The sequence below is a fragment of the Orycteropus afer genome, unplaced genomic scaffold, assembly GCF_000298275.1.
Source record: "Orycteropus afer afer isolate SDZICR_OR568_19922 unplaced genomic scaffold, OryAfe1.0 scaffold00066, whole genome shotgun sequence".
Classification (NCBI taxonomy): Eukaryota; Metazoa; Chordata; class Mammalia; order Tubulidentata; family Orycteropodidae; genus Orycteropus; species Orycteropus afer.
The window spans coordinates 4,525,715-4,549,244 of record NW_006921653.1 but is presented as its reverse complement, the minus strand read 5'-3'; the positions used below and the strand labels follow the sequence as shown (position 1 = coordinate 4,549,244).

The 23,530-nt window shown below is 38.8% G+C and overlaps 1 protein-coding gene across 1 annotated transcript in view; it reads right to left on the bottom strand.

The window, feature by feature from the left end:
• The window catches only part of ERICH6 (glutamate rich 6), a 106,717-nt gene that overhangs the window by 57,454 nt on the left and 25,733 nt on the right, over positions 1 to 23,530 (bottom strand). Inside the window, exons 3-10 of the mRNA XM_007940203.1 lie at positions 22,335 to 22,429; positions 14,414 to 14,479; positions 13,902 to 13,957; positions 13,679 to 13,795; positions 10,564 to 10,662; positions 9,453 to 9,610; positions 7,991 to 8,061; positions 6,744 to 6,896 (exon numbers count right to left, since the gene is read on the bottom strand). Of these exons, the coding sequence (XP_007938394.1) occupies positions 6,744 to 6,896; positions 7,991 to 8,061; positions 9,453 to 9,610; positions 10,564 to 10,662; positions 13,679 to 13,795; positions 13,902 to 13,957; positions 14,414 to 14,479; positions 22,335 to 22,429 (815 nt within the window). The remainder of the gene's footprint in view (positions 1 to 6,743; positions 6,897 to 7,990; positions 8,062 to 9,452; positions 9,611 to 10,563; positions 10,663 to 13,678; positions 13,796 to 13,901; positions 13,958 to 14,413; positions 14,480 to 22,334; positions 22,430 to 23,530) is intronic.

Sequence of the window (23,530 nt, the reverse complement as noted above, 5' to 3'; positions counted from 1 at the left end):
TGGGAATTCAGATCATACACATAAACTTATAGGATCATTGTCTGCCAACCCTATACATGTTCTTGGGTACACTCCCTGCTTCATAGACATACCTACTAGTTCAGCCTGTTCACTCACCTATCCACCCGTATACCCATGTTTGCCTCCACAGACAACGCAGTACTGTATGTGCAAAAGGGTTCATTTTTGTTGTCTGTACCTCCCATGTACCTCTCTATGTCTTTCTCTTCCTTAATGCTACCATATCTTTGTCATAGTTTTAATAACCTCTTGCTTTCTTCATGGATGATACTCTTGATGTCATCTCACAATTCTGGTTCAATGGTCATTGGTGTTCAATGCTTCAAATCTATTCTTTAGATGGTCTCTAAATTCAGAAGGGATATATTCAAGGTCATATTTTGTCTCTCATGGACATGTTTTAATTGTCTTCAAGTTGAACTTGCATATGAGCAGTTGATGTCTGTTCCACAATCAGCTCCTGGCCTGGTTTTGGCTGAAGATATTGAGCTTTTCCATTGCCTCTTGCCACAGATGTAGTCAATCTGATTCCTGGTGAAGTCCACATGTATAGCCACCGTGGTAGTTAAATTTGTATGTCAACTTGGCTGGGCCTGGTTGAGTGGCTGGGCAGCTGGTGGTAGTTATTCCCCATGATGAGACCGGCAATCAACTCCATGGTGGGATCTACCACAAGGAGCTGAGTAGCTGCCTTTAGGATGTGGTCTGCTTCCTGTATATAAGGAGAAGCCTTGAGGATAGTCTGTAGCTTATAGCACACTTGAACCCTGCATGTGGCCATGTCATTGTTCAGCAGCCTGCCATGCTCTGCCGACCTTGGGACTTAACAATGGACTTAAATTAATGGCCTGTTGTGTGGTTTGGGAATATCAGGACTGTGCCTTTTTACTTGTCAACCTTGGGCCTGTCAGCTGCAGCAGCCAGTAGCTGTCTGAGTGAAGAAATACCTCTAGTTCCAGTGGGCTGGGAGCAGGAAGCAGAGCTGGACTCCAAGGTTGAGGGGCTTTCACACAGCTCTAGAGCCTAGCACTTTGAACTTGGACTTAAAGCCTCCAAACTGTGAGAGAATGAACTCCTGTTTCTTAAGGCCATCCCATCTGTGGTATATTCTTGTCAGAGTGGCACTAGGTAACCAGAACAGCCACCATTGCGTTGTTGAAGAAAGGTATTTGCAATGAGTAAGTGGGTCTTGTAAAACTCTATCATGGGATTTCCAGCATTATTTCTGTCACCAAGGCCAAGTTTTCCACCTACTGGTAATTATTCTTTGTTTCCCACTTTTGCCTTCCAATCACCAGTGATAATTAACACATCTTGATTTCACATTTGGTCAATTATAGACTGCAGAAGTTGATAAAAATCTTCATTTTCCTCTTTGAAGTTTAGAGTTTCTCTGCTAGAGCAGACAAAGCCAATTACTATAACAAAATGTGCAAAGACCTGGAGTTAGAAAATCAAAAGGGAAGAACATGCTTGGCATTTCTCAAGCTGAAAGAACTGAGGAAAAAATTTAAACCTTGAGTCCCAATATTGAAAGATTCTATGGGCAAAATATGGAGCAATGCATGTAGCATAAAAGAAGATGGAAGGAATACATAGAGTCACTGTATCAAAAAGAACTGGTCGATATTCATCCATTTCAGGAGGTGGCATATGTTCGAGAATCAATGGTATTGAAGGAAGAGTCAAAGCTGCACTGAAGGAATTGGCAAAGAACAAAGCTCCAGGAATTGATGGGATACCCATTGAGATGTTTCAACAAATGGATGCCCCGCTGGAGGCACTCACTCAACTATGCCAAGAGATTTGGAAGACAGCTACCTGGCCAACTGACTGGAAGAGATCCATATTTGTACCCATTCCAAAGAAAGGTGATCCCACAGAATGTGGAAATTATTGAACAATACCATTAATATTGCATGCAAGTAAGAGTTTACTGAAAATAATTGAAAAATGGTTGCAGGAGTATATTGACAGAGAACTTCTAGAAATGTAAGCTGGATTTAGAAGAGGATGTGGAATGAGGGATATCATTGCTGATGTCAGATGGATCTTGGCTCAAAGCAAAGAACAGCAGAAAGAAGTTCACTTGTGTTTTATTGATTATGCAAAAGCATTCAATTGTGTGTATCATAGCAAATCATGGATAACATTGAGAAGAATGGGAATTCCAGAACACTTAATTGTACTCATGAAGAACCTGTACCTTGACCAGGAGGCAGTCGTTCAAACAGAACAAGGAGCATGTTTAAAATCAAGAAGGGAGTGCGTCAGGGTTGTATCCTTTCACCATACTTATTCAATCTGTATGCTGAGCAAATAATCCAAGAAGTTGGACTATATGAAGAAGAACATGGCATCAGGATTGGAGGAAGAATCATTAATAACCTGTGATATGGTGATGACACAACTTTGCTTGCTGAAAGTGAGGATGATTTGAAGCACTTACTGATGAAGATTGACGAATCCAGTCTGCAGTATGGATTACATCTCAATATAAAGAAAATAAAAATCCTCACAACTAGACCTATAAGCAGCATTATGATAAATGGAGAAAAGACTGAAGTTGTCAAAGACTTCACATTGCTTGGTTCTACAATTGATGCCAATGGAAGCAGCAGTCAGGACATCAGATGACATATGGCACTGGGCAATCAGTTGCAAAGGACCTCTTCCATGTGCTGAAGAGCAAGGATGTTTTCTTGAGGACTAAGGTGCGCCTGACACAAGCCACAGTATTTTCAATCGCCTTATATGCATGTGAGAGCTGGACAATGAATAAGGAAGACCAAAGAAGAGTTGATGCTTTTGAACCGTCGTGTTGGTGAAGAATGCTGAAAGTACCATGGACTGCTGAAAGAACTAACAGGTCTATCCTGGAGGAAGTGCACCCTGAATGCTCCTTGGAAGTGAGGATGGCCAGACTTCATCTCACATACTTTGGTCATGTCAGAAGGGACCATTCACTGGAGGAGGATGTCATGCTCGGTAAAGTAGAGGGTCGATGAAAGAGGGGAAGGCCCTCAATGAGATGGACTGACATGGTGGTAGCAGCGATGGGCTAACTATAGCAAGGATCATGGAGCTGCTGCAGGACCACATGATGTTTTGATCTGCTGTGCATAGGGTTGCTATGAGTTGGACATGACTCGACAGCACTTAACAACAACAACAGTTTCCTAAATTACGAGAACATAAATTTCTGTTTGTTAAAACCTTCCACCTGTGATATTTTTGTTACAGCAGCACTAGATAACTAAGACATTGTATTTTTCACTCCTATAATTATTTTTTTTTTTCAAATATGCTGTATAACTTTATAGGAGCTCTGGTAGTGTAGTGTCTAAGGCACTTGGCTGCTAACCAGAAGGCTGGCAATTCAAACCCACCAGCCACTTCTTGGAAGGAAGGTTGGGCAATCTGCTTCCATAGTGATACTGCCTCAGAAACCTAAGGAGGGGTTGCTTTGAGTCAGGTCTGACTCAATGGCAAGTAACAACAACAACAACAACAACAACACTTTATAGTTTCTGTTCCCCCTGCATTATCAAGGTTTTTTTTTTAAATTTATAAACATAGTTAGATTATTTCAATTTCCAGAGTTCTTGCATGTCTTTTCTTGTTGAGTATTATTCGTCTGGGCTTTCAATCGTAGTGTTGATTTTTCATGTGTTCCTGGCTAATTTTCAGTATGTGCTGGTAAATGAACTTGAAGAATAATTAATATAGGTAATTTGAGGTCTAGCTGAGTGATCTTCCTCTAGATAGAATTTGCATTTTTTCTGTCATGCATCTGTGGTCACTGTCACCTTGTAAATTCTCTAGCACCCAAGAGAGGTAAACCTGCTCTTAGTAATTTAACTTCTGGGGATCTACTTTGAGGAACTAATAGAAATAGATTTTATACACAAAGATATTCAAAGTAGTGTTATTTAGTATAGCAAAAAAAATTAGCACATTCAAAGTAGTGTTATTTAGTATAGGAAAAAAAATTGGTATGTCCAATAATAGAGGGATGGTTAAATAAATCATATGGAAAATCACATAGCTATTAGATACAAAAAACCAAAAATAGAGAGATGTTATTGTTGTTTGTTACCCTGAGTTGGTTCCGATTCATGGTGACTTCATGTTTTAAGAGTACAAGGTTTTCTTGGATGGAATCTTAATGGAAGCAGATCACTAGGTCTTTCTTCTGCAGTGCTGCTGGGTATATTTGAACCACTAACCTTTTTAGTAGTCAAGTGCAAAAAGGTAGCTGCGATCAAGCTGACTTCAACTCATGGTGATCTTATGTTGCCTGGTGCTGTGCCCTCCTCATGATAAAATGGCATGTTTGAGTCCATCTCTGGGACTATTGTGCCAATCCATCTCACTGAGGGTCTCCCTCACCCTTTTTGGTCCTCTGCTTCACCAAACATGATGCCCTTTCCTACTAACTGAACCTTCCTGATGCAAACTGAGTGCTGGAAAATTCTCATACTCCAAACATTAACTCCATTTAGTAACCCTTCCTAATTCATGTGCCATTGTTCATGTATTTTAAATCTAGCCAACTATTCCTCACTTACCAACTATTTTGTTATATGACATTTCCATTTATGACAACATTAAAATATCCACTCAAATCACCTTAAAGCCAGGTAAGGACCCATGTGTTTTGAGTGAGAGTGCTTTCCTCCTGAGCCCCAAGTCCTCAATCCCTGCCATCCCACTCCTCTCCCCAGTCTTGAATGTGAATAAAGTTGAGAGAGAGAGAGAAAGGCCAGACCTGAACAATACTCAGCAGCTTCTCCTGGTAGGCCTACAGGTTGGTGGCTGCTATGCTGACCAAGCAGAGCTGAGACTTAGGCTGAGAGTCTTCAAGAATGTGACAGAGGGGCACAGACAGGGTGTATAGAAGTCACTTCACTACAGACCCTGAGATCTGCCATTTGCTTGCTTGGGGATGCTAGGGTCAATGAGTGGCCATTCTGGGTAGGTGGGCATTTCCATGGAGAGGAAGAATTCCACATGTGTTGAGAGTAGGCCAAGTGCTCTCCTGGTGCAAATCCTGATCCAATCAGCTTTGCCTGTGGTTTGAAATGGCATAAGCCAACCCACCTGCCCTAAGTATGAAGTATGGAAGTGGAGATGACCTAGCTGTTAATGGTGGCTTAGCAGAGGAAGCAGTCCCATGAAAATGACTCCTAGAGCCAAAGAAGCATTTTGCTCGCTGATGTTTTACATAGTGCTGCTTTCTGCATAATGACCTTTTCTTTGGAACCTAACTATATCAATAAATGAGGAGTGGGTGTACTGTTTTTTGGAACCCTACGAGGCATTACTGTCGTTGTTGTTAGGTGCCGTCGAGTCGTTTCCGACTCATAGTGACCCCATACACAGCAGAACGAAATACCACCCGATACTGCGCCAGCTCCAAGATCCTTGCTATACTTGAGCCCATTGTTGCAACCCCTGTGTCAATCCAATAATAAGGCATTATTATTATTGTTTTATCAGGCACTTTTTGTTTTACCCATATATACTATATACCAGTTTCTGTTGTGATCTATAAGTTGGGTAATTTCTGGAAGTAGATTACCAGGCCTTTCTTCCTAGTCTGTCTTAGTCTGAAGATCCTTCCACCATAAGTGACCCTGCCAGTTTTTGAAATACTGGTGGCACAGCTTTCAGCATCATAGCAACATGCAACCCACAACAATATAAGTTGACTGATGGGTGGTAGCACATACAGCTATTAAAATGATGTTAATATAAACTATGTAATATCATGGAAAATATTTTGCTACAACTAAATGAAAGAGAAAATTATATATGATACAATTACAAGCATGTTAACAAATATTATGCATAGAAAAAGTCTAGAATAGTGCTGCCTAATAGAATGTTCTGTGACAGTAAAAGTGTTCTATATCTGCACTGTGTGGTATGGTAGCCACTAGTCACATGCAGCCATACAGCATTTTAAAAATGACTAGAGTTACTGAGGAATTGAATTTTAAATTTTATGTAATATTAATTTTAAGTTAAACAGCCATATGTGATAGTTGCTACCATATTGAGCAGTATAGGTCTAAACAAGTTCAAATATCTATAATGGTTTTTGAGGGAGTACTTGGGATTACTGATTTCTTCTCCTTCTTTCTAGTTTTCTACATGTTCCAAATGTTCTATAATGTGCAATTATCACATTTTAAAGTAAAAAGCAAAATCTCAAAAACCTGTTGTCAGCCAGTTGATTCTAACTTTATAGACAGAATAGAACTGCCTCATAAGATTTCCTAGGCTGTAATCTTTACAAAGGCAGAGTGCCGCATCTTTTTTCTGAGGAATGGCAATGGGTTTGAACAGGTGACCTTTCAATTAGCAGCCAGGAGCTTAACCAATGTGCCACCAGGGCTCCTTTTAAGCAAAATATTCAAACCCAAAACCATTGCCGTTGAACTGATTCTGACTCAGAGACCCTATAAGACAGAGTAGAACTGGCCCATAAGGTTTACAAGGCTGTTGTAAATCATTAGAGAAGCAGACTACAATATCTTTGTATTGTGTAGCACCTGGTGGGTTTGAACCACTGACCTTTTGGATAGTAGCTGAGTGCATAACCACTGTACCACCAGAGCTCCTTTTAAGCAAAACTGTCTCCCGTAAAACATTTATAAAAACACTGTTATAAAGTCTACTAAAAATTGAAAAGCCAAGTTTGAAAAATTATAAGCTTATTACCTTTCCACACGCTATCCTAGAATCACAACAAATAATGGGTAAGTTAAGAGTTTCCACTTGAAAATCAAATATGCTCTCATCAGTTGGCTCCTTTTCTGGAATATCCACGGATAGTTGATAGGAAATCGTTTTTAAGTGCCTTGAATCTAATGGGAAAATAATCACATGAAGGAACATATATGTTTTAAATTTTCCAAAACCTTGCTTCTAAAATTAAACTTCAAACTCTATTAAAAATGCACTGATTCATCAGTCACTTATTCTTTAAAATAAGAATAAAAATGAGGACCTTCATTAAATTAAAATGAGGATCTTCTTTGTTAAAAAATAAGGACATCATTTGTTAAAAGAAAAATGAAGAGTTTCATTAAGTGGAATTTCCTGGCCTTTCATTTTGGTATGAAATGCTTGCATATCAAGGAAATCTGTACTAGGGATTTAGTCACAAACAAACAACAAACAAAAATATATCTGCCCTAAATATTTTTTCAATAGCTCTTACTGGTAGAGGAGGAGCTTGATACTCAGAAAGATTAAGCAATTTACCCAAAATTAGATAGTGTTTAAGGAGAGGAGCAAGGACATAAATCTAGAACTTTTTATTCTAAAATCAGTGCCCCTATACTATAGCTATAATGGCCAACCAACTGACTGTACAAATACATGAAAAAAGTAATCCGGATTTTCCATACCCAAGCCTGGAAATGAAATTGACTATTTGTGTAATAAAACAAAGACAAAGAACCTGAAAGCCCTTTAGCTATCTGTAAAGTGCTCTATAAAAACCCACACCAAACCTACTGCCATCAAGTTGATTCTGACTCATAGCGACCTCCACTGGGTTTTCTAGGCAGTAAATCTTTATGGAAGTAGATTGCCCTGTCTTCCTCCTGTAGTGGCTGGTCGGTTTGAACCACTAGCCTTCTGGTCAGAAGTCAAATGCCTTAGGCACTGTACCAACAGAGCTCATTAAAGTGCTATATAGATATTGCTAATTTATTTCAATCAATAATAACAATGAGATGAAGACCAGGAACTACAAAGACCAGAAGGCTGAAACACCAGATTTCCTGAGCTATTTTGGTTGATGTAGACTTTATTATATTTAGGAATGAAAAATTATATATTTCATTTATATATACACCCATTTATCTATAAACCCGTTGTAGCTCTTGCTCAAACATCTGAGCTTTCTGATATTCTACAGCAGATGTACAAAAATCAGTGTTGGTAAACTCACCTTCTTCAGAGAAACTAGGCTCATCATCTGCTAGTATTGTCAAATGTTTGGCCATTTGTCGCTCCTGTTTTCTACCAAATAAAAATATGTGATGCATAAATCTGAAATGTATTTGAAGCTTAAAACAGAACAGTATAAATTGTAACTGCTTAAATGCTATCTTATTATTCTTATCTGTTATTATCTGTGAATCTATTTAATCTGAGCATGTAGGTTGCTACTCTGTTTAGTGGACACACTTCTCTAATATAGGATTTCCAAATTATCCCGAGAATTTAGGATTGGTAAATTTCAACTAAGGAGCCCTGGTGGCACAGTGGTTTAAGTGTTCAGCTGCCAACCACAATGTTGGCAGTTTGAACTCATCAGCTGCTCCATGGGAGAAAGATGAGGCGGTCTGTTTTCATAAAGATTACAGCCTTGGAAACCATATGGAGCAGTTCTATTCTGTCCTATAGAGTCATTATGAATTGGTATCTACTCAATGTCACACAACCACAACAAATTAGTGCATGAGTGGTAAGGAATTTAACCTTGCCAAAAGAGAGATTTGGTCTGCCCTCAGCTCCTGGGAGGTGATTTCTAAACTCTTGGATGTCATGCATAATAGAAGTGTCCTTGTTTGCCTGGGTCATGCTGATTATCTAACAATGTGACTGAGGGTGGGAAATAGGGAGGCCAGGTAGTATTCAGGGTGGGGGCTGACCACACCAGAAAATCTAACAGTGTGATATAGAGTGGGAGTTTTGAATCCCATACCTGCAGTATGACTTAGGGTGGGGGCTTTGGCTCCCACAGCCTCAGCTGAGCTCTGAGAAGCTGGAGACTGAGATCATTCACATGGGCAATCAGTCATGACTATGTGATGGAGCTCCAATAAAAACTCTGGACAACAAGGCCCAGGTGAGATTCCCTGGGTGGCAATATTCCATATATATTTTCACGCACTGATACTGTAAAAGTAATGTTATGCATGATTTGGGGAGCAAGGAAGGATAGCAGAACTTTTGTGTTTGGTACCTTTCATGGACTCTGCCGTTTGATTTTCTTTCCTTGACTGATTTTACCTACATCCTTTACCTGTAATAAACTGTAACCATTGAGTATGATGGCTTTCAGTGAGAAGTGAGTCCTACCTAGCAAATTATCAAAACTGTGAGTGGTTTTTGGAAGCTCCCAAATTTTCTATGGGTGTTGGAAGTTAAAGTGGTTATATATGGTGGTCGATTATCTTTCTAACTGTATAGCTGGCTAACTTTCACACTACTTTACATCAGTGAGCCTCTAATTTCTGAAAGTTTCTAGATCTTATGACATACACAAAGTTCTGTAGTAAGTTTGCCTCACTGAGGACACATCTTCAAAATTACACGTTTTGTAGGAAAAAAGGATTCATTTTATAAAACAATTTCCAATTAAATGGAATTAAATCTGAGTTTCAATATCAAAGGCTTGATGTTACCTCTGTAGGGCTTTTTCCTTTGCTTTGAGTCTATCAACTTCACTGCCATGAGCTGCATGAGGGTTAATAGAGATTAATTTAGCACAAGCACTTTGGTTTTTTTGTTCTTCAACATAGATATATTCAACTAGATTTTGGAAATGAATACAACAGGAGTCCTGAAAAACAAAAAAAAACAAAAGCTTTTTTTTTTTTTTAAGTCCTAGGTGAAGATGATTAGAGGAGAAAGAGAAAAAAAAAGTTGCCTAATGGTTAATTGGTTAACAATCTATCAGAGTTTTTCTTTTTCAGTAACAGCTTTATTGAGGTAATTCACATACTATACAATTCACCCATTTAAAGGATACAATTCAATGTCTTTTAGTATATTCAGAGTTGTACAACCATCACCATGATCAATTTTAGAATACTTTCATTACCTCGAAATGAAACCCTATATACTTAAGCAGTGATGCCCCATTGCCCCCTCTTTCTAATCCCTGGCAATCACTAATCTACCTTCTGTTTCTATGGGTTTGCCTATTTTGGACATTTCATATAAATGGAATTATATAACACATAGTCTTTGTGGCTGGCTTCTTAGAATAATGTTTTTAAGGTTTCTCCATGTTGTACCATATAATATTACTTAATTTATTTTTATAGCCAGATAACATTCTAATGTATGGGTATACTGTATTTTGTTTATCCATTTGTCAGCTGAGGGACACTTGGGTTGTTTCCACTTTTTGGCTAATGTGAACACTCATGGTATGAGTTGGTACATGGACATATGTTTTCAATTTTCTTGGGTATATACATAGGAGTGGCATTCTATATTAAGTTTTGAGGAACTTTCACAGTTTTACAAAATGGCTGCATCATTTTATATTACCCTCAGCAGTATATGAAGGTCCAATTTTTCTACATCCTAGCCAATACTTGCTATTGTCTGTCTTTTTGGTTAAGGCTATCCTAGTGATATGGTATGGCATTGCATTGCGGTTTTGGTTTACATTCCCTGGTGGCTGACACGTAACTCAATGGCAGCAATACAGGAGAAAATATGATGTGATATGTATGTGCAGATGTTTAAAAGATCATTTCCTCAATAACCTGTTTTAGAACTTACACGTTTTATTGGCTCAGGGTAAAAATCCATACTGGAAAGAAATGTTCGTAGATCATTCCCACAATATTCACACTTAGGCAATAGCTCCTCCTCTTCATCCTTCAAAGCAGAGAAAAAATGGAGAAGTGCTGATAAGGAGGCCCAGAGGCTCTGGAAGCAGCAGAAAACATGGCTCTGGGCAAGGGCAGTGAATGTTCAATATTGGGGGATTGCAAATATGAGAAATCCTGTCAGCCACCCTAGAGACTCCCAGAACTACATGTTGGGGGACTTTCAGAGGCTAAGACCTGTACCAGAAGGCACCAGTGAGATTAATGTGATATCACTTCTACTCATAGGTTGGTGAGGACTGAGGGGACGGAGGTGTCATTTTGAGAACCTCTTTCTGGTGCAGCTCAACTAAACTAGAACTGAGCCTATTAGGAGCTGGGTGGACCTAGGGATGCCTCCCCAAGATATTAAGAAAGTTACAGAAATCACTTTTCTGTTGACATTAGAGCCCCTAGGGTGTGTCTCAGGAGCTCTGGTAGCATAGTGGCTAAAGCACTTGACTGCTAACCAGAAGGCTGGCGGTTCAAACCCACCAGCCACTCCTCGGAAGGAAGGTTGGGCAATCCTACTTCTGTAGTGATACTGCCTCGGAAACCCAAGGAGGGGTCGCTATGAGTAGGGGCCGACTCGACGGCACAAAACAACAACAACAACAACAACAGGGTGTGTCTCTGGGGGGTGGCTTATAGTGTGTAACTAGATGAGAAAGACTAGGGATAATACACACCTGATTTTATGCAAATGGACTGAATACCACAAACTCTTTCAGGAAGTATAAGGAAAGAAAGAAAATCTTAACATTACTGTGTAGGCCAGAATTTACAGTTATCAGCTTTAAAATAAATCAGAGTCATATTTCAAGGGGTGACGTACAGTGGGGCTCTGAATTTTCCTGTTTGTACTGTGGAAGTTATTCAGGAGAGGGAGGCTGTAGAAGCAAAGAGATCAGACAGGCAGGAGCTCAGGTGACTTCATGAAGGGCTGATGCACTGTGGCCACATCAGTGACATGAGGTCATGTCTGTGACTGCAGAGGTTCTTGGGCAGGTGAGCAGCCAAGACTCAGCATAGGCCTCCAGGAAAAGAGTGAAGTCCTTGCAGATCACGAACATCATCAGGGAATTTCATATATTTGCCATGAAAACCATCCTCTGGGACTGGCAAAATGGCCACCTACATGGTGACTGAGGTAGCTAGTGCAGTGAAGGATTTCCCACCTCAGAGAAACACCCATTATCTTTAGACCATTGAAACTACCCAATAGAAAGTACTGTACATCATCAAAAGCCTTATAATAGGAAATGGTGGTGAAAAACCTAGGATAGTTAACAAATGATAGAGCAGGTAGAGAGACAGGTTGGCAACACCAGGTCATCTACAGTCTGTTTCATACAAGAGATTTCGTAGTGAACTCAGCTTATGATCCTTGTCCCTATTAAGGGCTAAGGTAAAGCAGGGTAGACATACTTCAAAGAACCACATGTGGGCTTGGAATCTGTATCAGGAGATGTGGCTGGAGACAAGTACTGGGCAAGCTAGCTGCTGCTGATCTTGAACTTGGTTGCTATCAATGCTTGGTCTAGAGGGCCTGAAAGTTCTACCCAGTAGCAGGAAGAGCCAACTCTGTGTAGGTACAAGTGCAAGAACAAATGTCTGGAGGCCTTCTGCCTGTTCTGGCTCGTATCTGGCAAGGAAACCATAATCCAAGCTGAAGAAACTTCTCTGGATATAAGCCTTTGTGGTCCAGAAAAGGAAGGTACTATGGTTGAATAAAATTTCAGCCAGATGAGGCTATAAGAGGACCAGAAAGCCTAGAAACCTGGCCAAATATAAATCATAAATGTTTATTGACATTACATTACATGACACATTCAATGTGCTGCCCCTGATTAGTACTACATAGTTCAACGTCTGTGCAAAATGGCCACAAATGCACAGCATTTTCAGCAAGCTCAGTTCATGCATCTTGATGTGCTGCCTTGGATGATGGTGTCTCTTACTTTTAATGAATAAAACTGTACCGTTAGCAGACTCCAGAAGTAGTAATCAAGGGGGTTCAGATCTAGTGAGCCCACAGCTCTACCTGGCCTCACTGTCCAATCCAGACTTGGAAATTATCTTCCTCTATTACTCCCTCACCATTCTGATATAGTGGGATGGGGCACTACCTGTTGGAATCACTGAGGTGACCCTTCCCTGGCCTGTCAAGTGCAGGCACTAACTGGTCACTGAACATGATCAAATATGGCAGTTTTCATCTAGGCTCCCAGGCTTTATGGCCACCCTGCCTAAAGGCTACTCCAATCATATGAACTCTTTTTTAAAAGGTATTGTTACGGATTGAATTGTGTCCCCCCAAAATTAAGTGTTGTAAATCTTAACCCCTATACCTGTGGTAAGGAGCCCAGGTGGTGAAGTGGTTAAGCACTAAGCTGTAACCAAAACTTGGTAGTTCGAACCCACCAGCTGCTCCAAGAGAGAAAGATGAGGCCGTCTGCTTCTGTAAAGATTCACAGCCTTGGAAACCTTGGAAATCTGCTGTACTATAGAATCAGAGTTGGAATTGACTTGAAGGCAGTGGGTTTTTAGAGACCTGTCATTAGAATCCCATTTGGAAATGAGCTTTCTTTGTTATGTTAATTAGACCATATTTGTGTACTGTGTGTCTTAAGTCAATCTCTTCTGAGATGTAAAAGAGATAAGCAAGTGAAGAAGCAGAGGTGGGGGAAGAGAGATGCCAAACCACGTGACGATCACCCAGAAGCAGAAGCTCAAAGAGACAAGGACCTTCCTCTAGAGCCCACAGAGGAGAGAAAGCCTTTCCTTAGAGCTGGCACCCTGAATTCAGACTTGTAACTTCCTAAACCGTGAGGAAACAAATTTCTGTTTAAGTCACTGATTTATAGTATTTCTATTATAGTAGCAAAAGATAACTAAGACAAGTATGTTCATTATTTATTGTACAAATTATCATGTGACATTTTATATAACTTGTTATACTACTACTACTACTACTACTACTACTACTACTACTACTACTACTAAAGAATATGAATTAAAATCACCTTGAATGTAATGTTTAAATTAGTAATCTCTGGTTTGTATGTGAGAATGGATGGTGGCCCAATGCTGGGTAATGTTTTCAGAGAAGGCGCAAACAATTTCATGAAGTCATCCTTAAACTATTCAAAAAAAAGGAAAGAAAAAGAAAAATTGAAGATTAAATAAGCTTTTTTTTTTTTGAATCTTGAAAACAGTGTACAAATTAATCTGGTAAATATTTCTTACCTCCAGCTCGTATAAAATCTTTAATTTTGGCTCTTCTGGATTAATTACCCACTTTTCTGAAGAGAAAGGATAGATTTAGAAGGAAAGTTTAACACCTTTAATACATTCCATTTTCTCTGGTTTGGAGAGTCCCATTAATCCTCCTCCCCACCAAACACTAGGAAGGAAGATTGGCCAATCTACTGCCATAGTGATACCGCCTCAGAAACCCAAGGAGGGGTCGCTTTGAGTCGGATCTGACTCAAGGGCGATGAGGTTTTTTTTTTTTTTTTTTTTTGCCATCACACACACTGTTGAAATGTCCTGAAACCCTTCATTTTAGTCTGTAGTACCGGTATGAGTCAGTTTCGTTGTTAATATAAGTGAAATGATCATTTTCAACACCTTCTTGCATACATGTTTGGGGGGAGTGTTTTTCTAAAGGATGTGGACATTGTTAAAGATAAGGGTTGGTTCTCCAATAGTTGTATGCCTTTGCCACCAAAAGGATATGACTCCAAACAGCTATTTACTTCTTAACTCAGAAGCCAGGCTTTTAGGTTCAGCTTTCTTCTTCAACAGTGGGCGTGTTTTCTTCTCTGTAAAAAGAGTAAACATTTGTCACTACTCTGCACAAAACAGAAAAGATGTTTAGTATAAAAGAAAGTAATCTCTTAGAAAAATAAGTACCCCTGTTAAGTGTGTTTATTTTATCTTTCAACTTTTGGTCTTTTCCAAATGACATTACCAATAACAAACAAATAGAGCAAACTCATCACTGTAATATATCACATTTAAAAATGTTTCCCTGTTCCTTTATAGTCTTAAAATAGTACATGGATGCATATTTTACTTGACTATAATCATGGTGTACATACTCATATGTTTTCTGCTTAAGTATTCATGTCTATGTTATGTCTGTTATTCTATGTAAGATTTCTCAGGTAGGAGGATAATTGGTTTAGGAAGGTTCCAGCTCAGGCAGAGAATTAAACCACCAGGATTACTCTTCTACCCTCTGCAGATTCCAGAGAAGCACTGGAGATGGGGAAGAAGACCATCCACATCCCAGAAACTCTGAATTAACGTCTAGAAGATCAAAAGCACTTAAGATTGAAATGATGAAAAGCCAATCAGAGCAACTTACAATGAGACTGAGGCAAAGGCTGCTGAGATGTAAATTGCTAATTTTTTGGAAGTAGATTATCATGCGCTTCTTTTTTAAAAAAATTTTTTTCAGTGTTCCCTCCCCTCCACTCCCACCTCTGGTAAACAACAAAGAAAGTTTCCTTCCATATATAAACCTTGCCTTGACTTTTTACAATAATGAACTAATACAATATTTGTCCTTCTGTGATTGACTTATTTCACTCAGCATAATGTCCTCCAAGTTCATCCATGTTATGCAGTGTTTTGCAAATTCTACATTATTCTTTAGAATTGCCTAGCATTCCATTGTGTGTACGTACCATGTTTGGTTATCCATTCTTCAGTTGATGGGCCTTGGGGTTGCTTTCATATCTTTGCTAGTGTAAATAGTGCTGCAATGAACATAGGTGTGCATGTATTTGTTCTTGTCCTGGCTCTCACTTCTTTTGGATATATACCTAGTAATAGAATGACTGGGTCAAATGGTATTTCAAATTCCAGCTTTTTAAGGAATTGCCATACTGCTTTCCACAGTGGCTGTAGCATTTTACAGTCCCACCAGCAGTGTATGAGAGTCCCAATCTCTTCATATCCTCCTTGAGGAACTTTATAGTTTTAGGTTTCACATTTAAGTCTGTGATCCATCTGGAGTTAGTTTTTGTGTATGGTGTGAGGTATGGATCTTTTTTCACTCTTCTGCAAATGGATATCCAGTTTTTCCAGCACCATTTGTTATAGAGACCATCTCCTCCCCCATATAATGGGTTTCAGCCCTTTTGTCAAAAATCAGCTGATCATAGTCAATGGATCTACTTCTGGGTTCTCAATTCTGTTCCGCTGGTCTATATTCTGTCATTGTACCAATACCGGCTGTTTTGACTACTGTGACTGTATAGCAGGTTTTGAGATCTGGGAGTGTGAGACCTCCTACTTTGTTGTTCTTCTTCAATAGGTCTCTTTCTTTTCCATATAAAATTAGTGATTGGTCCTTCCACATCATTAAAGAACTGTTGATAGGATCTGGATTGGGACTGCATTGAATGTACAGATTGCTTTAGGCAGTACTGACATTTTCACAATGTTCAATCTTCCTATCCACAAGCATGGTATGCTCTTCCATTTATGTAGATCTCTTAAGGTTTCTTTCTTCTTCTTTTTTTTTTTAAATACATTTTATTGAAATATAATTTATGTACAGTGAAATACACAAAACTAAAGTGACATGGGTCAATACATTTTAAATCTTTTATGGTTTCTGGAAGTAGTGTTCTGCAGTTTTCTTTGTATGAGTCTTTTGTGTCCCTAGTGAGATTTATTCTTAAGTATTGTATTTTATTTTTTGGTAGTTATTGTAAATAGTATTGATTTCCTTATCTCCTTTCAGCAATCTCTTTGTTGGTGTAGAGGAATCCAACTGACTTTTGGATGTTGATCTTGTATGCTGCCATTATGCTAAATCTCTCAATTAGTTCTAGTTGGTTTTTTTGTTTTGTTTTGTTTTTTGCCGAGTCTCTTGGCTTTTCTATGTATAGGATCTTATCATCAGCAAATAGGAAGTTTTACTTCTTCCTTACCAATTTGGATACCTTTGATTTCTCTTTTTTGCTTTATTGCCCTGGCTAGGGCTTCCAATACAATGTTAATAGAAGTGGTGATAGAGGGCATCCTTGTCTGCTTCCTGTTTGCAAGGGGAATGGTTTCAGTCTCTCTCCATCGAGAATAATGTTTGTTGTTGGTTTTGCATATATGTCCTTGCCAAAGTGGCAGGAAGGCCACATCTTCTGACTTCCTCTAACCCCACAAGAGGAAAACAGAATCACCATCAGTAGCCCAAGGCCTATCCCTGCAAGGCCGGACATGCCACCTCCTTCCAGCCCTTTCACCAACCGTGACACCAACCGTTCCTCTCACAGCACCCACCCACCACCTTTCTGCTGGGTTCGATAATTCGTTGCAGTGGCCATACAGAACTCACAGATTATGAGATTTATTAGGGAAGCAACAGGCTACAATTCAAGTTCAGGAACATGCTCAGTCTCTTTCAATCCATTGTCTCTCAGCCTACAGTCTCTCTGCCAGCAGTGAGTGTCTCTTGGTATCTCTCTCCCAGCAGTGCCTGTCTCTCACATCTCTCTCTCAGCAATGTGTGTCTCTTACATCTCTCAGTCAGCAGTGAAAGATTCCTTCTGCCTCTAGGAGGGCTCATTTTGAGCCTGGCAGAGTGGCCAAACCAACCAATCCCAACATCAGAATTCTATACACCTGAGAGACAGTGAACTTCCCAGAAAATTACTTTGTGCTGCTCCCAAAATAAATACCCCCGGTGGATTACTTTAACAATCAGGGCTACTCAGTTGCTCATGGCAAATTTCAGCATTACAAATTACAAAGAATTATGGCTAGAAAAGCCACACTATGTACTTTTAACTACACCACAGCCCTTTATTATGTTGAGGAATTTTCCTTCTATTTATATTTTTCTGAGAGTTTTTATCAGGAATGGGTGTTAGATTTTATAAAATGCCATTTCTGCATTGATCAGACCTTTCTTCTAAGGTGCCCCAGGGTTGACTCAAACTTCTAATCCTTTGGTTAGCATCTGAGAGCATTAACTGTTTGTACTACCCATGGACTCTGAAAGAGTATCTGCTTTATCAGATAGTAAATACATTATAAAACTAAAAAAAATAAAACAATGTAGTATTGGTGTAGGCAAATACAAAGAGTTCATGGGAACAGAATATTTATATATATACACAGGAGCTCTGGTAGCATAGTGGCTAAGGCACTTGCCTGCTAACCAGACGGCTGGAGGTTCAAACCCACCAGCCACTCCTCGGAAGGAAGGTTGGGCAATCTACTTCCATAGTGATACTGCCTCAGAAACCCAAGGAGGGGTCATTATGAGTCTGGTCCCAAGGCACTTGACTGCTAACCAGAAGGCTGGTGATTCAAACCCACCAGCCACTCCTCAGAAGGAAGATGGGGCAATCTACTTCCATAGTGATACTGCCTCAGAAACCCAAGGAGGGGTCATTATGAGTCGGGTCTGACTCGATGGCACATAACAACAACAACAAAAGATATTTCAAAAGAGCTCTGGTGGTATGGTATAGTGCCTAAGGCATTTGACTGCTCACCAGAAGCTTGCTTGGTGGTTCAAACCCATCAGCCACTCCATGGAAGGAAGACTGGGCAATCTACTTCTGTAAGGATTTACTGTCTTGGAAACCCAATGGGAGTCACTATGAGTTATAATCAACTCGATGGCAGTGAGTTTGGTTTGGTTTAAAGATATTTCAAAGCACAGAGGAAGGATTGGACTATTAATTATTACTGGAGAAAGAATTAGAAAAAAAGAAAATACTGATATTTTCTCAAGTCATTCACAAAAATGAACTGCATATTAATTGAGGAGCTAAATGTAAAAAATAAAATCATATAAGTGTTAGAAAAAAATATAGGAAAATACGTTTATAATCTTTAGTTAGCAACCCACCTTCCCCACTACATTGAGTCCAGTCTGACTCATAGCAACCCTATAGGACAGAGTAGAACTGCCTCAAAGGGTTTCTAAGGCTGTAAACCTGTACAGATGCAGACTGTCTCATCTTTTTCTTACGGAGCAGCTTGTCGGTTTGAACTGCTAACCTTTTGGTTAGCAGCCTAAAGCTTTCACCACAGTGCCACCACAGCTCCTCTCAGTTAGGGAATGACCTCTAAAATAAATCACAAAATATAAAACTCACAAAGGAAATGATTTATTTACATAAAAATTTAAAATTACGTATGACAGAGCACACCACAAAGGTAAAAGACAAAAGAAAAAATTTGCAACACATTATTCAAAGTATTACCATATATGTAAAGTGCTAAGAAAATATTAAAAAGATGACCAATTGAAAAATGAACAAAAGATATAAACATTTGTTTATTTGTTGAATTCGAAGAAGATATTCAAATGGCTGAAAATATATTCTGGTAACAAGAGTTTTAACTTCACTACTAATCAAGGAAAACAAAACAAAATAATAATAAGATACAGTATAATTTGCACATATTACCCTGGTATAAATTTAAAAGAGGGACAATATAAAATATTTGGAAGGGTAGGAAAACAAGTGATCTCTCAACTCTTTTGGTGGAAGTATACCTTGGGTCAAAGGAGCTCTGGTGGTGTAGTGGTTAAGGCATTTGGCTGCTAACCAAAATGTCAATAGTTTGAACCCATCAGCACCTCTGCAGAAGAAAGATAAGGTGGTCTGCTACCATAAAGATTTACAGCCTTGGAAACCCAATGAGAGTTGCTATTAGTAGGAATCAACTCAATGATAGTGAGTTTGGTTTTATACATTGGGTCAGCTCTTTATGAAGGCCATGATTAATATGCCTATTTGTTCACCCAGGAGATCTGGTGGCACAATGGTTAATGTATCTTGCTGCTAACCAAAAGGTTTGGAGTTTGAACCCACCAGGTGCTCTGTTGGAGAAAGATGAGGCAGTGTGCTTCTGTAAAGATTTATAGCCTTGGAAACCCAATGGGGCAGTTCTACTCTGTCCTCTAGGGTCACTATGAGTCAGAATCAATTTGATAGTGGTGAGTTTGGTTTCTTGAGTAGGTTTTCACCCAGTAATACCACTTCTCGGCATCTGCTTTAGGGAAATACTTGGATATATATACAAAGAGGAGGAGGTTTACTATAACACTGAGGAAGTGAAAATCTAGGAACAACTTTATAACATTTCAATTGGGGAATCTTGAAATAAACAACTGCTTGTCTATACCATATACTGTTTATCAAAAAAACAAACCAACCAACCAAACTCACTGCCATTGAGTCGGATCCGACTCATAGTGACCCCTCCTTGGGTTTCTGAGGCGGTATCTCTACAGAAGTAGATTGCCCCATCTTCCTTCGAAGGAGTGGCTGGTGGGTTAGAACTGCCAGCCTTCTGCTTACCAGTCAAGTGCCTTAGGCACTACGCCACCAGAGCTCCTTATGTACTATTTATACAAGAATTAAAAAGAATGATGAAGATTTGTTATTTCCTGACCTGGAAACATTTCTAAGACATATTAAGTGAAAAAGCAGGTATAACAACATATTCAGTGTGGTAACCATTTATGTAAATAACAACAAACAAAAAGTGCCAAACTACTGTCTATATTTCCACATATGGATGTAAAAGCTTAGAAAAAGATTTGGGAAGATATAGAGCAATGTGATAATAGTGGTGTTCTCTGAAATTACAGGTAATCATCATATGAAACTTGTTTTATTTGATTTTTAAAAAATATTATTTTTTATGTATTAGTTGTACCAGCCACTCTTCAGAAGGAAGGTTGGGCAATCTACTTCCATAGTGATACTGCCTCAGAAACCCAAGGAGGGGTCATTATGAGTCTGGTCTGACTCGAGCACATAACAACAAAAGTTGTAGTGTTAAAAATTTAGCAATAAAATGGGAGTGTGGGGTATGAGTCCCATTTTTATCCTACACTTAGTAACTTCAATTTCCCTTCTACCACTAGCCCTTGAATCCATTCCAATCAGATTTTCATCCACACAATTATACTGAAACTGGCCCTATCATAGTCACCATACTAGATTTGGTAGTCAATTCTTTGTCCTTATCTTCCTTGACCACTAAGTAGCATTTGATCTAGCTGATCATTCTCTTCTGCTTAGGACACTTTTTTCCTTGGCATCTACAACTTGTTTTTCTTCTATCTTATTGGCTGTTTTTTCTTAGTCTCCTTTATTGTAGCCTCTTCATCTCCCCAACTACTTAACAATGGAGTGACCCAGGGCTCAATCCTTGCTCCACCCTGATCCCCTCATAATCTTAGCACAGCAGATCAGCAGCCATTAAAATATGAGTTAGACTGTGTCATTCCTCTGCTCACCCTCAAGTAACTTCCCACTTCACTCACAGTGAAAAACATCCAGTCCTCGTTATTTCTCCAACCTCATCTCATCGGATTCTCCTCCTTGCTTACTCTACTGGAGCCACATTGGCATCCTTCATGTTCTAGAGGGAGGGACTACTGTTCCCTCTGCCTAGAACATTGTACCCAGAGAGAGTCTCAGGGCTTACTCTCTCCTCTTCTTCAGCTCTTTGATCAAATATCTCAGCTTCTCAATGAAGCTTTCCCTGAGCACCTGTGCAAACTATTAGCCCTTCCACGCTAACACTCCTTATTCTCTTCTGTTATGAATTGAATTGTCTCCTCTAAAAAGGTAAGTAAAAATCCTAACCCCTGTACCTGTGTACTTAACCTTGTTTAGAAATAGTGTCTTTGAAGATATTATCAGTTAAGTTAACATGAGGTCATACTGGAGTACGGTGGGTCCTTACCCAGTATGAATGACTATAAAAGAGACAGAGAGACAGAGAAAAGACAGCTGCATGAAGATGAACCTATATGCTAAGGACTTCCTGGGCTACCAGAGACTGAGGGAGATAAGAAAAGATCTCCCCTTGGGACTTTGGAGAGGACAGCTCTGTGGACACTGAATTTGGACTACTAGTCTCCAGAACTTGAGACGATAAATTTCTGGCACCTACATCATCTAACATTATTGTGTATTTACAAATTTATTTTGTATTGTTATTTATCTCACTCCTCCCTTCTCCTGATACATTAATATAAGATCATTGAGATAGATTTTGTCTGTTTTGTTCACTGTTGTTTCCCTAGAACAGAGCTTGGCCTATGACAGGTGCTCTGCATATGGTAGGGACTCAGTAAGTATTTAATGATAAGTGACATAACATAAAATTTAAATATAAAAGTCTGGAAAGAAAAGCTATTCATAATGATTACCTCTGAGAATTATATTGGGATGTTTCCATTTTAATTATTACATGATATATTTCTTAATGATTTGACTTTTTAAAAACATTGTACACATGTTACTTCAATAATAAAAAAGACAGGTTTGTGTCAAAAATGCAGATTATTTTTTACTTTTTAAAAATTATTTAATTAAAATTTTTAGGTTATTTCTTGCTGTGAACAGAAGTACTGCCATTTATTAAATACTAACTGCCAGAGAGTTTAAATATTTAGTCTCATTCTGATCTTTCTAACAATCCTATGATGGAAGTATTATTACCATCAGAAGAAGAAACAATATGACTCAGTGAGGTTAAATAACTTGTCCATCTTAATTTGTGTTAGAGTTTGGATTCAGATATAACTCTCATGGCCTTCTATATCCATGCTCCTTGCAGTATGCAATCCCAACTTCCAGCAAAAGCTACTTATTCTGTTCAAACCACTCTACTCCAACTACTCACCTTCCTGCTGCTTTCGATCAGACAAATACTGAAGCCAGCTTTCTTCTGTTTGTACTGATGTTGTAATTCCTGGATACAAGCTTGGATAAACAATTCTGAGTTTTAGAAAGGTATTAGTTTTGAATATATCTATACAGCTGTTAGCAGAATTTCTAAATATAGTGCATTTAACAATCAAATAGATGTGTACAAAGAAGGTCTTGATTCTATTTTCTTTGAAATCTTTCTTCCATTCTTATCTCTTCAGAGGAATTAGATCAGGCACAATGTGTTTGTATCAAATTTGTTCTTTGGAAAGTACTCTTTTCTAGATCCCAGAGGCTTCCAATACTGTATTATTTTCCTCAGGGAGTGAATTACTAACACTCTATCTGTGCATATGTGGTGGTAGGAGTAGTATAAATGTTTAAACATTTATTCAAATTTAAATTAGAACATATTATTCATTTTCAACACCTTAAAAAATCAGACTCTTTAAAAGGCTCAAGTCAATGAAGTGCAATGTAATCAAATGATCTATATTCTTTCTACAAGTAGTTTAATGAGTTATTCATTGTTGACAAGGTAGGAAGGCAGGAATTTATTGACTTTTACTTATTAAAATAATTGTTACTGGTAATAAACAAACAACTCTTGCTTCTTAAGTTTCTTTGCCTCTTTCAATTTCATTTTTTTTTGGGGGGTAATAATTTTCTGGCTCTTCTAAAATTTATTAAGCAATATTTTTTCAAATAATTTAGGCAATTTTCAAATTGTCACTTTTTCACCTTTCTCAATTCTCTTATGGCTCCCCCTTCCTTTCTGATGCTTAGATCCTTGGCACATTGCATCCACAGGATTTTTTTTTTAAATTCTGAAATTATTGTTTCCTATAATAGGCAAAGAACTCCTCTGCTAAGGCCACCTGTGCAATTCTTTGAGGGAGGCCTGTTTATGTAACTCTCCAAAGAAACAACTTATAATGACTAAGAATAAAAGAACATGAAAGAGAAATCTTTAGAGTACATTGAATATTTTTTCCAATTCAATTGTTGTGTATGTGCCATCAAGTTGGACCCGACTCATAGTGACCCCTCCTTGGGTTTCTGAGGCAGTATCACCATGGAAGTAGATTGCCCAACCTTCCTTCTGAGGAGTGGCTGGCGGGTTTGAACTGCCAGCCTTCTAGTTAGCAATCAAATGCCTCAGGCACTATG